We start from the raw sequence: 13,828 nt of genomic DNA on the forward strand, positions 1-13,828 counted from the left end.
CATCCATAATAATAAAAATGTCAGCCGGGCCCTTGTGGAGATTCTGCAAGAAGACAACAAGCTAAATGAGAAATCGTTTGAAAAATAATTCCCTGATATGTGCAGTCAGTCACAGGATACAGGCTGAAGTAGAAACGTAACGGGGGCTTATTCCTCTCATTATATTACAGATTTGCAGATGCGAGCGTGAAGCCAGTTCAACACGGAAAGCCTCGGTTGTGAGGATGGTTACAGCAAAGCAAATTATCAGTGGAAAGCTGAAAAACGGCAGTGAATTCCTTTGTGTGTATTTTGTTCAAATGAAGGGCCTTCATAGAAATTATTCTACATTTAAAAAAATATATAATAATAATTAATTGCAATTGCTTGCAGTAATTCCAGGCATTGCTGAAAAAAATCAAATACACGCTCAAATGGAGCTAAATGAGTATATTGTTTTGTAAATCTCTGCTTTTTTTCCTCTGAAAAAAATTGAGATTTACAAAAGAATATAAGCATTGTTTTAGCATAGCTCAAAGACCTCTCTACTTCTCTCATCAAATTACCAAAAAACATTTTTGTACCATGTTTACTCTTTGTGCTTTTGCCTTTGTGCAGTATTATTTCTTCTCCAGAAATAATTTTCAATCTGATTGATATAAAAGGGCATGAACATTAGTAACCCTGACATATGGTTAGCAGGGAAACCTAGAACAATTGAACCATGGTGTGTCACAGTTAAAAAAAAAAAAAAGCTGAGTATTCCTGCATCCAACACAGACACACGCGCGCACACGCACACGCATGCACAGCAAGACGCTGATTTGACCCATATGCGCCCATACACACAGGTAGCACATAAATAACGTTTTAAGTGAAACAGAAGATTTGTATTTTCTTTTCGTTGCGTGTTCCATCCGTGGGAAAGTGCTCCTAAATCAATCCTGCTGTAAAGACAAGTGTGTAGGACAGGCTGGGGTCCACTAAATGCCGCCACCCACTCCTTTTCCTCGCACACAAAGCCTGTGCGTAATTCCAAAAAAAAGCCATCCATCTCTTCTCCCTAGCAACTCTGTCCTTCACCACCACACGGTCTGGTCCTCTCACACACATACTGCATGTCTAAAACCAAAACGACAAATAGTGTCTTTTGTGTAAATGCAGTCACAATTCAAAGATAAAAGCCAGGTGGAGAAGCTGCTTCGCCCTATACTCACCGTTGGCGCACTAATGCCGCCTCCTTCAAAAAAGGAAATGGTCGCATTTCGGGTAGATGGATTCTTATTTATCTTATAAAAGATCCCTCCAGCGACAGCCCGTCTACAACTGCGAACAGAAAACTGGTTCTAATCTGAGTGGCCAGTGTTTCTCGCCGCTTCCTGGCTGCATTTGATCCGGGGGAGAGTTAGAAGCCTTAAATGTGTTGTGAGGGCACCGAGCTGTCAGACCTTTTGGCGAGTAAGATTGATCGCGCACAGGCTTCCAGGACTCTTTGTTTGGTATATAAGCAACAAACTGAGAGAGGCCTACCACTTCTCTTCTTCCCTTCTCTTATACTCACCAAGCCATAATTTTTTTTGGGAGGGAGAATGAAAATACATGTACTGCTTGACGAAAAACATCCCAAATGTGGCTTTCACAGATTATTGTGGAAGGGCTATAAAACCAAACACTGCAGGGAAGCGCCATTCAATAACGATTCCATTTACATAATAACCCTGCAAATGGATTCATTGTAAATGGTCGATTGTGAACGTGATGGTGTTTGCTTCGTTGGAATTTCAGGTATAGAATTGATACTGGAAATATACAGTGAGATGCCTTTCACATCATTGTATAGCTGCTGTCCTCTAAGTAAACCCTGCTCTATAGGCTTGTGGTTTTCTACTTTCAACACCATTCTAAATATTAGGGTAATATTTAAAATAAGGTAACAATTATGGCACTTTTTGGTTATCGAAAAATGTGACTATTACCAAACCCCAAAATGAAAGAGCTCCTGTGTGTTTATCTTAGTGTTTGTGGGCTTGTGCACGCACATGGGCGCGCATGACCTCGTTATAAAATCGACCTTTTGTGATATAAACGAAAACATATACGTGTTTTGATATTATATCTAAAGAGGTCACATAAATAGCATATAATAACAATGCCTATACGAGTGCGCATGCATATATATGCGTGTGTATCTTTGTACACAGTTTCTGGACCCAATGTGTAAAATGTTAAACAGCTGTTATGGGACTGTCATATCCGTCAGTATTAACTTAATGGATGGGCTTTTTATTGCAACACATGTCAATGGATGCACTTCATATTTCATTATTATGCATCTTTGGAGAATTATATTTATTCTGGAGCCCAAAACTCACTGAGCAGACTGGATTGTTGGGGTTTGTCGAGAAGTCTCAATATCAGTTTTTTGGGATATGTTTTTTTTTCACCTCTGAAGCCTGACTCTTGCAAGTATGAATAGCTACTGGCATGAAATGTGTGTGTGTGTGTGTATGTGCTTGTGTGTGCGTGTGTGTGTATGTGTGTGTGTGAGTGGTGGGGGCGTTCTCGACTGACATCCTCAAACAATACGAGAAAGAGGAGTGCACGAATCCGCGCACCCTAGGCTGGGCTCCTTCCCTGTAATAGTGAGCGTCAGCCATTCTTAAAAAACACATTTTGTAGCTTAGTGGACTGGACTGGAGAGGGCGAGAAGAGGATAAACTGAGCGGACAAAGATGTAAATAAAAACAGTCGTCCTCACAGCTGAGCGAGGCGTTTCTTCACCAGAGTTTTTGGATCAATCAGGCACAACAGTGGCTCCTTTTGATTAAACCCCAAATTGTCATTGGGCAGAGGTAATCATGTGACAGGCAAATTCGGTCCAATTTCAACCTTGTCTCCATGAATTCAATAGTTTAATAGTAGCTCGGTCCCCATACGGTTGAATCAGTGATATAGAAAAAAAAAAAAAAAACACCACCAGGAGATTTTTTTTAATGATTTTTTTATTTCTCGTCCTCACTGAGCCGCGACATTTATATAAAAAAAAAAAATACGCGTGCAAACTTTTCCTCGTGCTCTCAGAGGGAGCGGAGATGAATTACGAATTCGAGCGAGAGAGCGGTTTTATCAATAGTCAGCCGTCGCTTGCTGAGTGCCTGACATCTTTCCCCCCTGTCGCTGATTCATTTCAAAGTTCATCAATCAAGAGCTCGACGCTTTCACGCCCGACACTGATTCCTCCTCCCTTTGAGCAGACCATTCCTAGCCTGAATCCGAGCAGCCATCCGCGGCACGGCCGGCCCAGACACAGCCCCGACGGATGCAGCCCGCTGCCCACCGCCTCCTTACCGCCGGAGTACCCCTGGATGCGGGAGAAGAAAGCCTCCAAGAGGAGCCACCTGCCGACCTCTACTTCCACCATCTCAAATGGACACGAGTGTTTTTCTCCAAAAGGTGGGTGATTTTCAAAAACACTTGCAAAAAAAGTGTTTACTATCTGTTGCTAAATTGGAGCTCATGCAGTATAGGCCTTTCATTAAAAAAAAACAAATTCTGATTGATTTATGGTTATTGCTTTTGCTACGATTGTGTATGAAGCAAGAGAAAGAAAAAAAAAGTTTGGGTAAAAAGTTTTTGTGATGTAAGATGATTTATTCCCCCTAGCCGTATAGCAGAGTTTTGATGTGTGACAGTAATGAAGAGTGATGGAGTGCCGTTGCCGAGGAGGGCAGCTGGAGCATTCATTATAGTATATCCCCATGCACGCACAGCCTGGACCTCGCTGCTGCTTTTTAGTGCACACGCTCATGCTGGACTGTTATTTTATGTGTAAAACAGTATCTTTAATGCTGTAATGGCTTTTGGATACAGGGGTTGCACACAGGCAATAAGCTCCAGCGGCCATTTTGCTGCAGCATGTTGTGCAAACCACTCTCTAGTGGATTGTGAGAGCCATAATTTTGGAGATGCACGAGCAGCCGGGTTATGTAACTGTATAGTGCCCTGCGTTTTTTAATCCCCATGCTTATTTCCCAGGCTCGCCTGAGATTGTGGATAGCAGCGGTGGTGGAGGTGGAGGAGGAGGAGGCTCTCGCCGGCTGAGGACTGCGTACACCAACACCCAGCTGCTGGAGCTGGAGAAGGAGTTCCACTTCAACAAGTATCTGTGCCGGCCGAGGAGAGTGGAAATAGCGGCCCTGCTGGAGCTCACCGAGAGGCAGGTCAAAGTGTGGTTCCAGAACCGGCGCATGAAGCACAAGAGGCAGACGCAGAGCAAGGAGAACCACAACCACAACGGGGATGGGAAAGGGACGTGCACAGAGGACGGCATCCACACCGACGAAGAGGAGGAGGAGGACGAGGAAGAAGGCCCTCTGTATGAGAGGAGTGGAGCTCTGCTGGAGAGAGATACCTGCTCCTTTCAGAATAACACAACTCAGCTCCACAATGGAGAGTCCATGAGCTTTGCTGCTGCTGCGTCGCTGAACAGCAATGACAAAAATCTGAAACATTTCCCCATCCAGGCACCCACTGTTCCGGGCTGCATGTCAACAATGGGCCCGGGCTCGGCCTGCTCTGGCCCAGACAATAGCGATAGTCCCCCGGCCCTGGATGTTTCTATACACGATTTTCAAGTATTCTCGTCGGATTCCTGCCTGCAGCTCTCCGATGCAGCCTCGCCGAGCCTGTGCGAGTCTCTGGACAGCCCCGTGGACATTTCTACGGACAGTTTCTATTTTTTCTCGGAGTCCCTAACTACAATCGACCTGCAGCATCTGAACTATTAACTGAAAATCAATCACAATAGCTTTTCCTTTTTTTTCCTCGAGGACAATAAATATCAGGCTATTAAACTCTGATGTTATTTGTATATTCGGCACATTTATTCTGTTGATATTTGACTTAATACAAAGGTAAGGATGAAATGAAAATCACTGAAAATAGCTCTACTCAAACTTGTAATTACCATAACAGAATTGATCTCTTGGAATGGAAAATTATGAGTGTATGTGAATAATTATACAATATTATAGGCCTATGGAACCTGGTCATTTTATTTTTGTATAGCTTCCAATGTCTTGGATATTTTTGTTAGAATACAATTAACTTGCTACAATCCTTTTTTTTCTCCCCTGGTGTTTTGAGTCGTTTCTTTTTTCTATTTACAGACTGGATATTTTTTTTGCTTGAATTATTCATGTAGAAAATATGCAAAATAAAAAAAAGTAGGGCATAAAAAGATAGAGACGTTATGCAAATTCAACAACAGGTTGGCAATGAATATAAATAGTCTCTACTCCGCGTTGAGTTGTGAAGGCACACACACGATGGAAATTTACTTTTATTGTAGGATTTAATTTCAACATAATGCGGATTGTTTTAAAAAGTTAACTGAAACATAAAAACATCTGTATTTTGTTTTTATAAAATTAATGCAAAGGCAGTTAATTTTCTTATTTAAAACTTTGGTGTTAAACTTTTTTTTTTTTTTTTTAAATATAGTTGTCTGGTAATTAGCAGTTTATTATCCAATTATTGATGCAAGAATAGTAGCATTTCTTTTGCTGTAATTACTTAAAAAAAATCTTAGATTTACACAGACATGCAGGCACTATATTTCAAGCTGCCTACAGAAACCCTAATGCAGATTATTTTTATTTTCACCTCCAAACTTCATACTTTGGAGAGTAAAAGCAAACACTGCCAGCAAGGATCTATATAGCATGACTCTGAGGGCTCTTAACATTGTGTGCATGTTGCAGGCGAATACCCGAGCCATGTTTGCCTTCAGGAGCTCGTAAATCACTCCGTGGCATGAATGAGACGGACATTAAGGAGACCAATTGTGGCGTAATGTGCACAAATAAAACCCCACTTACATTTTCATACGGGACTCCCCAATTCCTGTGCTAAAAAGGGGCTGAGTCTTCGCATGCGTTTGGTAATAATTCATTTTTATTGCTTGTTTAAACACTGCTCTGGCTCTGGGACAGCAGCAGTGTATGCAATAGAGGCTGGCTGCTCAGGTTATGAGTCTGCACTCTTTAGAAGTAGCCCAAACTCAATAGGCTACTTTTGGACTTGAGGCAATTTATCAGACACACATTTACTAAGAATAGCTGTGTAGGAGAGGAGCATTATGCAATATCTGCCCACACTTTTACGCACAGTTTGTGCGTTTTTTGGGGGGATTTTACAACATTATTTGGAGCAGTATAGGAAGTTCAATATAGGGGATTATGAATGGTCTTGCTCTATTGTATTGCACTTGAGTTGATTTATGGGAATCAGTTATTAGAGCATGCTCAGCTTGACTCAATAGGTTATTCCACTTTAACAGCTGTATGCGTATAAGAGCAGCAAAAAACAACCACCGGTTGCACGGATCGATCCAGAAACTCATCTACACGTGTGATATTCATAACCTCCAGTGTTCAGCGGCGGTTTATCGAATAATCTGGAAGCCATAAGAAGCCTATCGACTGGTTTAGCATTAGCCTATACTGTGGGAGTGAGTGTATGTGTGTCAATGTGAGTGTGTGTTTAAGGAGGGGGGTATAGGGGTAAATGGGTAGATCCTCTACACTTCTGCACTCCAGTATAACCAAATCATTCCGAGACAGCGCGCCTTTTCTGCTCACATGTGTTCACACAAAGAGCCGAGAAATGCTCCGAAGGCCTGGCTGAAGTTTCCACAGGCAGACAGACACAAGGCAGGGATCCACTGCGCCCATTCGCTACTGTTGCAGAGGCAGCTGGGAAGACAGAGAGGAGAGGAGGGGGTTTGGAGGTGGTAGTATTGACCCCACTGCGCTTTTTTTTTCCACTGGTGGGAAGTTTGCGTCACCCTTTTACTTTCTTTATTATCTCATGAGCTTGAAATAGCTGAAAACTTTTAGTATACAATTTGAACTGACAGCCATGTCTGTTTTTAGTACTTATATTTAATCTTATATACAGCTCAATCTAAAAGCAGTAATGGAAGAAGTATTAGTAGAAGTTAAAGTAGATGTACCACACTGTAATACTGCACTACAAGGAAAAGTCATATTCAATATTTAATATCTCATGAGCTTGAAATAGCTGAAAACTTTCAGAATCACATTTGAAAAACTGGCCATGTCTGTTTTTATATTTAATCGTATGCATCTAAAACTAAAAGCAGTAATGGAAGAAGTATTCAGTTCCTTTAGCTACCTAAGTAAAAGTAGCAATACCACACTGTAATAAGGAAAAGTCATATTCAACATTTAATATCTCATGAGCTTGAAATAGCTGAAAACTTTTAGTATCAAATTTGAAAAGACGACCATGTCTGTTAATAGTACTTATATTTAATATTATATACATCTACATCTAAAGGCAGTAATGGAAGAGGTATTCAGATCCTTTAGCTACCTAAGTAAAAGTAGCAGTACCACACTGTAATACTCCATTACAAGGAAAAGTCATTTTCAAAATATTTAATATCCCATGAGCTTGAAATAGCTGAAAACTTTTAGTATCAAATTTGAAAAGACGACCATGTCTGTTAATAGTACTTATATTTAATCTTATATACATCTAAATCTAAAAGCAGTAATGGAAGAGGTATTCAGTTCCTTAAGCTACCTAAGTAAAAGTAGCAGTACCACACTGTAATACTCCATTACAAGGAAAAGTCATATTCAAAATATTTCTCAGGTAGAAGTACATAAGTATTAGCAAGCAAGCATTATGCTCTCTGTCAGTGTTATGTTGATCTTGGGTACTTTATTTATAATTTATTGATCTATCTATCTATCTATAGTATATATCTAGATATCTATCTATCTACAGTATCTATATATCTATCTATGTACAGCATCTACAGTATCTATCTATCTATCTATCTATCTATCTATCTATCTATCTATCTATCTGAATACATGTCATCGTGCATTTATAAACACACTGAAAAGCCTTTTGGGTGTTTAACCACAGACGGCCATTGGGGGCGCTCATCCCTCCATGTGATCCTCTCTTCCTCCCTCCTTCCCTCCTTCCTTCCTTGTCCCCTCCCCTTTCTTTTCCTTCCTCAGTGAGAGGTTGTCTCTGCACTCTGCTCGCGCTGCATCGCAGCTCTCCCACGCTCTCTCTCTCTCTCTCTCTCTCTCTCTCTCTCTCTCTCTCTCTCTCTCTCTCTCTCTCTCTCTCTCACCCCCTGTCCTTTTTTCCTTTCAGCGCAGCTTTTCGTGGCCATTAATTTCAAGCAATAAAGCAACAGCTTTATTTGATGAACTTAACAGGATAATCAGCCCACAGTCGCACCTCGGGCTATATGGGCTACATTAAGCTCTACGACGAGCCTTCGCATTATCAGATCATTTGATCACTATACATGCATAATGAATATACATGTGGGAGTGAAATCAGAGGAGATGGCAGACCCTATGACCCCGGGAGAGGGAAAAAATGAATACTACATCATCCTAATGTTTAATAGCTTTTCTTGTCGTTACATCACCTGTGACCTCGCAGCAAGTACTGAAAAGCAGCTAAACATTTTCTAATGCGACCTTGATGGGGAACAAAGTTATTAGAAAGCTCTCTTTGACTGAACTCGAGCACTTTCTTTCTGCTTTGAGTCATGAGGAGTGAAACCTTCCTGCCTCTCCCTCACTGTCACACTGTGAACATATTTGCTGAGCAAATCCCTCGCAGTGTTAAAGCGTGAAACACTTCGCATTGGAATGGGACACTGATAGCCCCACATAGCCTGTGGCAATATAGCACACCCACACATACACACACACACACACACACACACACACATACACACACACATACACACACACACACACACACACACACATATACACACACACACACACACACACTATGAGCTATCCATCTATCCAGCAGAGAGTAACACCATTATACATATGACATCACGGCTGTTATGCGCGTGCGGATACAGACAAGCACGGAGGACACACGCACAACCACGTGCACACGATACGAAACGATAAGATACGACACGATACGACACGATACGATATGATAATGATAGGATACAACTTTATTGTCTGTTTGCACTGGAATTCATTTTGCATCCATAGGCAGCTCAGTTTGAGAAAAAGTACACATACAATAGACATACTGCTACCATAGACAGACAGACAAGTAAGACCCATCAGACAAAAAACAAAACACATCACAATTATTCATACAGAACCCATTACAAAAGCGTTCTTTAGCCTGATGCAGGTTAAATGTAGGGACTCTAAATCGCCTCTTGGAGGGCAGAAGTTGATATTTAAAACTTGTAAGTGATCCGAAGAGATGCTGTTGGCAAAGTCTGAGCATACTCTTGTTGTGAGCTGCTTGAAAAGGAGGCTGTCTGTCACAGGTTGGCCAATGATCTTCGCGCAGATTTTGATTTGGCTATAAAGTTTAGTTTTAGGTTTTACAGAGAGACTACTGAACCAGGCTGTGCTGCAGTACAGCAGGACACTCTGAATGACTGAACTGGAAAATAGAAAAAATAATCTGGCTATTTGCTCCAAATGATCTGAGTCACACGCACCAGCGCACACACACACACACACACACGCACACACACACACATATATTCTCCTCTCTATATTCCAAAAATACCGTACCTGAGGTCAGAGTGCGAGGTCGTCCTCATGGAGAGGTTGCAGAGGGTGAAACGTTCATCTTTTCCCCCCCAGGTGGGAAAAGCACCCAGCAGGGGGTTAGAATGGAAGACACCGTGTTTTTGCTCGTTTTCCCCCGCTCTTCATGCAACCCCGGAGCTGTCCACCGCCGTCTGCCTCCCAGCTCATTGTTTGCTCGGCCAATACATTATAGTGACGACGCAACGTCACCTTGATCGACGAGCGCCCTGGAATTTAAATAGCCACTCAAACACCAATCTGTCACCGGGCTAAGGAGATAAGGACAAGTACCACTGGCTGACCTGAGCCCACGTGACAGCTCATTGATATCGGCCTGTGCGCACATCCCCTCCCTCCTATGATAAGGACAGAGTATAGGTAAAGGTTGGCACGGTCACTCAGGGTAAGAGTGAGGAATAGATATCAGAGGAATAGATATCAGAGGGTGTCTGTCCCTCGGTTCCCTGGCAGAACAATGCCACAATGAGCAGCTTCTTAGACTACCCGGTGATGAGCGGTGAAGGGGGCTCATGCTCTGTCAGGGCTTTCCACTCGGACCACGGGATTACAACTTTCCAGTCGTGCGCGGTGACTGTCAACAACTGCGGGACGCTTGATGAGCGCTTCATGGGGAGCAGCAGGGCTTCCCCTGAAGGCATCCCTCATCAGCCGGGGTCATACCAGTCTACTGCAGGCTCTCTAGGTCTCTCCTATCCGGCCTGCAGCTCCAGCTATGCACCCCAAAGTTTCTGTGCCACGTACAACCATTACGCGCTCAACCAGGAGGTAGACTCCACAGCTGGATTCCCCCAGCAGTGCGGCCCACTGATGTACTCGGGTAACATTTCCTCCTCGATGGTGTCTCAGCATCATCGCCAAGGTTACAGTGCCAACCCACTGGGTCAACTGCAGTATGCCCACGCGGCCTATGGCGGCGTGCACGAGCAGCAAGCAGCCCCTTTTCCTGGGTGCTCGAACCCGCTGTCACCTCTGCACGCTGCTCACCTGGAGGCTTGCTGTTCACCTCTGTCTGAGGGCGCATCTTCTGCACAGACCTTCGACTGGATGAAAGTCAAGAGGAACCCACCAAAAACAGGTGGGTGCTGTAATGGAAAATTACTCTTTATGTCTCTTTATGCAATAGTGGGAAGTTACTGTCTGTGTGCTCTTCGTCTCTTGTAGTGGGAAAGTACTGAGTGTTGACTTTTACTGGGACACTGTCTGAGTAAAACAACTCCTTATCTGTGCAAAACAACTCCCTTTCTCACAGTCCCTGTTGTAGATTTCTATATAATCACATTGCAATAATCTCCTGCATTGCACTCTTCTGCAGACTTTGTGTGACTCTGTATAACCAGTGCCTTTCCTTGCAAGAATAAAATACAACAAAGACATTTCATCTGTTTGAGATCCTTATCTCAACGTTCATTAGGACTCATCTTGGATTATAGACAGCATTTCCATTACAGTGCCAAGTGCCGATGGCACAAAGTGTTATACGATACGATACAACTTCATTGTTATATATTACTTTGTTTGCACTGAAATTAATTTTGCATCCATAGGCAGCTCAGTTTGAGAAAAAGTACACATACAATAGACATACTGTTACCATAGACAGACAGACAAGTAAGATTTTGATTTGGCTATAAAGTTTAATTTGAAGTTTTACAGATATACTACTGAGCCAGGCTGTGCTGCAGTACAACAGGACACTCTGAATCACTGAACTTGAAAAATAGAGAAATAATCTGACTGTAAACAACCTTGGTTTATGAGTGATCCAAAACTCTTTACATTTAAGTGATGTCAGACAATGTTGACATGTTCGTGTGTGTGTGGGACACAGGAATATAAACACGTTTGAAGCCATGTTGTGGAGTTAAATTGTATTCTATATGTTTGACACTTAGTGCTGATTGTGCCATGTTTATAATTTGTTATGTTGTCGTATAGGAAAAGACAGAAGGCTGGGAATACCTATTATTGTATAAGTATTATAATGTATATCCTCCTGAGACCCAGCCCATTGACATGTGTCCTCTGTAGTGGATATTTTGACCTACTCTATCAACCCCTGGTGTATTGTAAAGAGGACATCATGGGCTTTCCAGTGATATGGCATGTGTGTTTTTTTTAATCAAGTTGAATGTATTCTTGGTTTAATATCACTTTACGGCCATAATCTGTTCATTTTTTTTAGTCTTTTCACACTGAAATGGTCCTGTGGTCCACTACAGTGGACATGCTGTAAAATAAAACATAAAGTTCAAAAAGCCTAAATTGTAAGATTTTCTTTTAACCCTAAATAGGAAGGAAATCATCACAAAACAAGTAATTGGAAGACTTTTTTTTTAACTCGGTTCCCAGAAGGATATAGTAACAGATGCTAATATTATGTTAGACCATGCATGTACACATGTATTAAAGCATATTTCAAAGTAGATGCCATTAATTGACAGCTGCGTAAAAGTTGCTCCTGCTGCGTAAAAAAGGCTTCTTGCTGCGTAAAAGTTGCTCCCAGACACAAACAGTTGTCTAATAATAACTAGTCATCTGGTTGTGGGCATGAGGACATGTAGGGTAACTTTTTTTTCGCCTTGTTCACGGTGATTTGTATCTCTGTCTACAGGCAGGTCTGGGGAGTACGGTTATGGGGGTCAGCCCAACACGGTCCGAACCAACTTCACCACCAAGCAGCTGACGGAGCTGGAGAAGGAGTTCCACTTCAACAAGTACCTGACGCGTGCGCGGCGCGTGGAGATCGCGGCCGCGCTGCAGCTGAATGAGACTCAGGTGAAAATCTGGTTTCAGAACCGGAGGATGAAGCAGAAGAAGAGGGAGAAAGAAGGGCTGCTGCCGGCCAAAACTCCATCCTCAGACCCGGGAGAGAGCAATCAAGAGAAAATGGACGATGCAGCATCAGAGAAGTCTATCTCAGCCCCATCTACTCCATCACCCACATCTTCCACTGTGTCTGATCCTTACTCCTCCAACTAAGAACCAAAACTGCCTCCTTACCTCTTTGGGCCACAGGCGGCCTATATATACCAAAAAGCTCATACCCAGTGTACCAAAGTTGATGGATGACATGTGGACATTTAGGATGAATTAATGCACTATGTGGAGCATTAATATGGACTGTTTCTGCGTTATGGATTTGTTTTTTATTGTGTATTGTGTTCGGGAAGAGCATTACTGTCCAAACAACTGTAGGCCGATGGTTTAAAACGTGTCAATTTTCTTTTAATTTAAGGTTAAATACGCGCGTTGCACCACGACTATGTTGGTGCAAAAAGATATCCAGTATCTTCCTTACACCTGCTCCTGATCAGTGCTGCTGAGAGAGTGTCAATGTAAAAGTCACAAAGCTGCACACACAAACAAATACCTCAAATGTGCCAAAGTTGTGCGTAATGGCCACGCGGCCATGGGTGATTGCACTGGATGTCGTCAATTAGGCATCATACAATCAACGAGATGACCTCGTTTATTAATCTGTTAGCCTATAGAGTGTATTGTTATAGTACCTCCTTAATCACTGTCACCTCTGTGTTTAAGGCCTCTGTGTGTTTGTCTGTCGCGACTGTCTGAATGTCTATTGTGTGAGATTCGCATGATGCGTAATGCTTTCATGTATTATTAGAGAGGGCACTGAGTTTTATCAGTTGGAGGAACCGGTCATGTAAGGCCATGTATGTTCATCTGTTATATATTTAATCCAGTGGAGCAAATACAAAATGGTTTGTCCAGAGAGACGTTTACGGGTCAATCATGTGTATTAAAGTGCGTTTACCTCTAAAAAAAACTATTCATCTGTGTCATTGCTGAGGGGGGAGACAGAATTAGAAAGGATTTTTTGAGGATTAAAAAGCAAATCTTCCATCTAAATCCGCCTATCAGACCTTTATTCTAAGCTCTGTCCATGTTCCCATCGTTTGAGAAGCTGCACGTGTCTCTTTCAAGCGCAGCAGAGTCCCTCAATGTATGCGTCCGTGCGCGCTCCAGTCCCTGGGGTAAAAGAGTTATTGGCATAATAAAGGCATGTTTATCCACGAGAGGAGATGAGAGCGCGGACGTCAGCGTCATTTTGTGATGACAACCTTATCGAGCTCTCGGCTTATTGAGGGGACAAAAAAAGAAACTCTATCGATTAAAACATCGAGGTTAGGCTATCGACAAGGATGGGGCCCCACTGGCCCTGTCAG

General features: G+C 42.5%; 2 protein-coding genes across 4 annotated transcripts; both read left to right on the plus strand.

Moving 5' to 3' along the window:
* Positions 1-1,516: 1,516 nt before the first annotated feature.
* LOC119503013 (homeobox protein Hox-A2a-like) lies at positions 1,517-5,144 on the plus strand. 3 transcript variants are annotated; one of them, XM_037794432.1, is made up of 3 exons: positions 1,517-2,831; positions 3,234-3,432; positions 4,015-5,138. In XM_037794432.1, the coding sequence occupies exons 2-3, from the start codon at positions 3,345-3,347 to the stop codon at positions 4,764-4,766; spliced, it is 840 nt and encodes a 279-aa protein (XP_037650360.1). In that variant the 5' UTR covers positions 1,517-2,831; positions 3,234-3,344; the 3' UTR covers positions 4,767-5,138. The 3 variants fall into 3 exon arrangements, with proteins under 3 accessions (XP_037650360.1, XP_037650362.1, XP_037650359.1); XM_037794434.1 differs by having other exon boundaries at positions 1,517-2,713; XM_037794431.1 differs by having other exon boundaries at positions 1,517-3,432; positions 4,015-5,144.
* Positions 5,145-9,847: 4,703 nt separating this feature from the next.
* Positions 9,848-13,767, plus strand: hoxa1a (homeobox A1a). Its single transcript, XM_037794435.1, has 2 exons — positions 9,848-10,716; positions 12,253-13,767. The coding sequence occupies exons 1-2, from the start codon at positions 10,104-10,106 to the stop codon at positions 12,618-12,620; spliced, it is 981 nt and encodes a 326-aa protein (XP_037650363.1). The 5' UTR covers positions 9,848-10,103; the 3' UTR covers positions 12,621-13,767.
* Positions 13,768-13,828: the final 61 nt, after the last annotated feature.

This window comes from Sebastes umbrosus, chromosome 15 (assembly GCF_015220745.1).
Source record: "Sebastes umbrosus isolate fSebUmb1 chromosome 15, fSebUmb1.pri, whole genome shotgun sequence".
Taxonomy (NCBI): domain Eukaryota; kingdom Metazoa; phylum Chordata; class Actinopteri; order Perciformes; family Sebastidae; genus Sebastes; species Sebastes umbrosus.

Excerpts from the sequence above, each read along its gene's own strand:
- hoxa1a (XM_037794435.1), top strand. The coding sequence starts at position 10,104 with ATGAGCAGCTTCTTAGACTACCCGGTGATGAGCGGTGAAGGGGGCTCA. Across the intron at positions 10,717-12,252 it reads GAGGAACCCACCAAAAACAG|GCAGGTCTGGGGAGTACGGT; the intron begins GTGGGTGCTGTA and ends CTCTGTCTACAG.
- LOC119503013 (XM_037794431.1), top strand. The coding sequence starts at position 2,973 with ATGATTTTTTTATTTCTCGTCCTCACTGAGCCGCGACATTTATATAAA. Across the intron at positions 3,433-4,014 it reads CGAGTGTTTTTCTCCAAAAG|GCTCGCCTGAGATTGTGGAT; the intron begins GTGGGTGATTTT and ends CTTATTTCCCAG.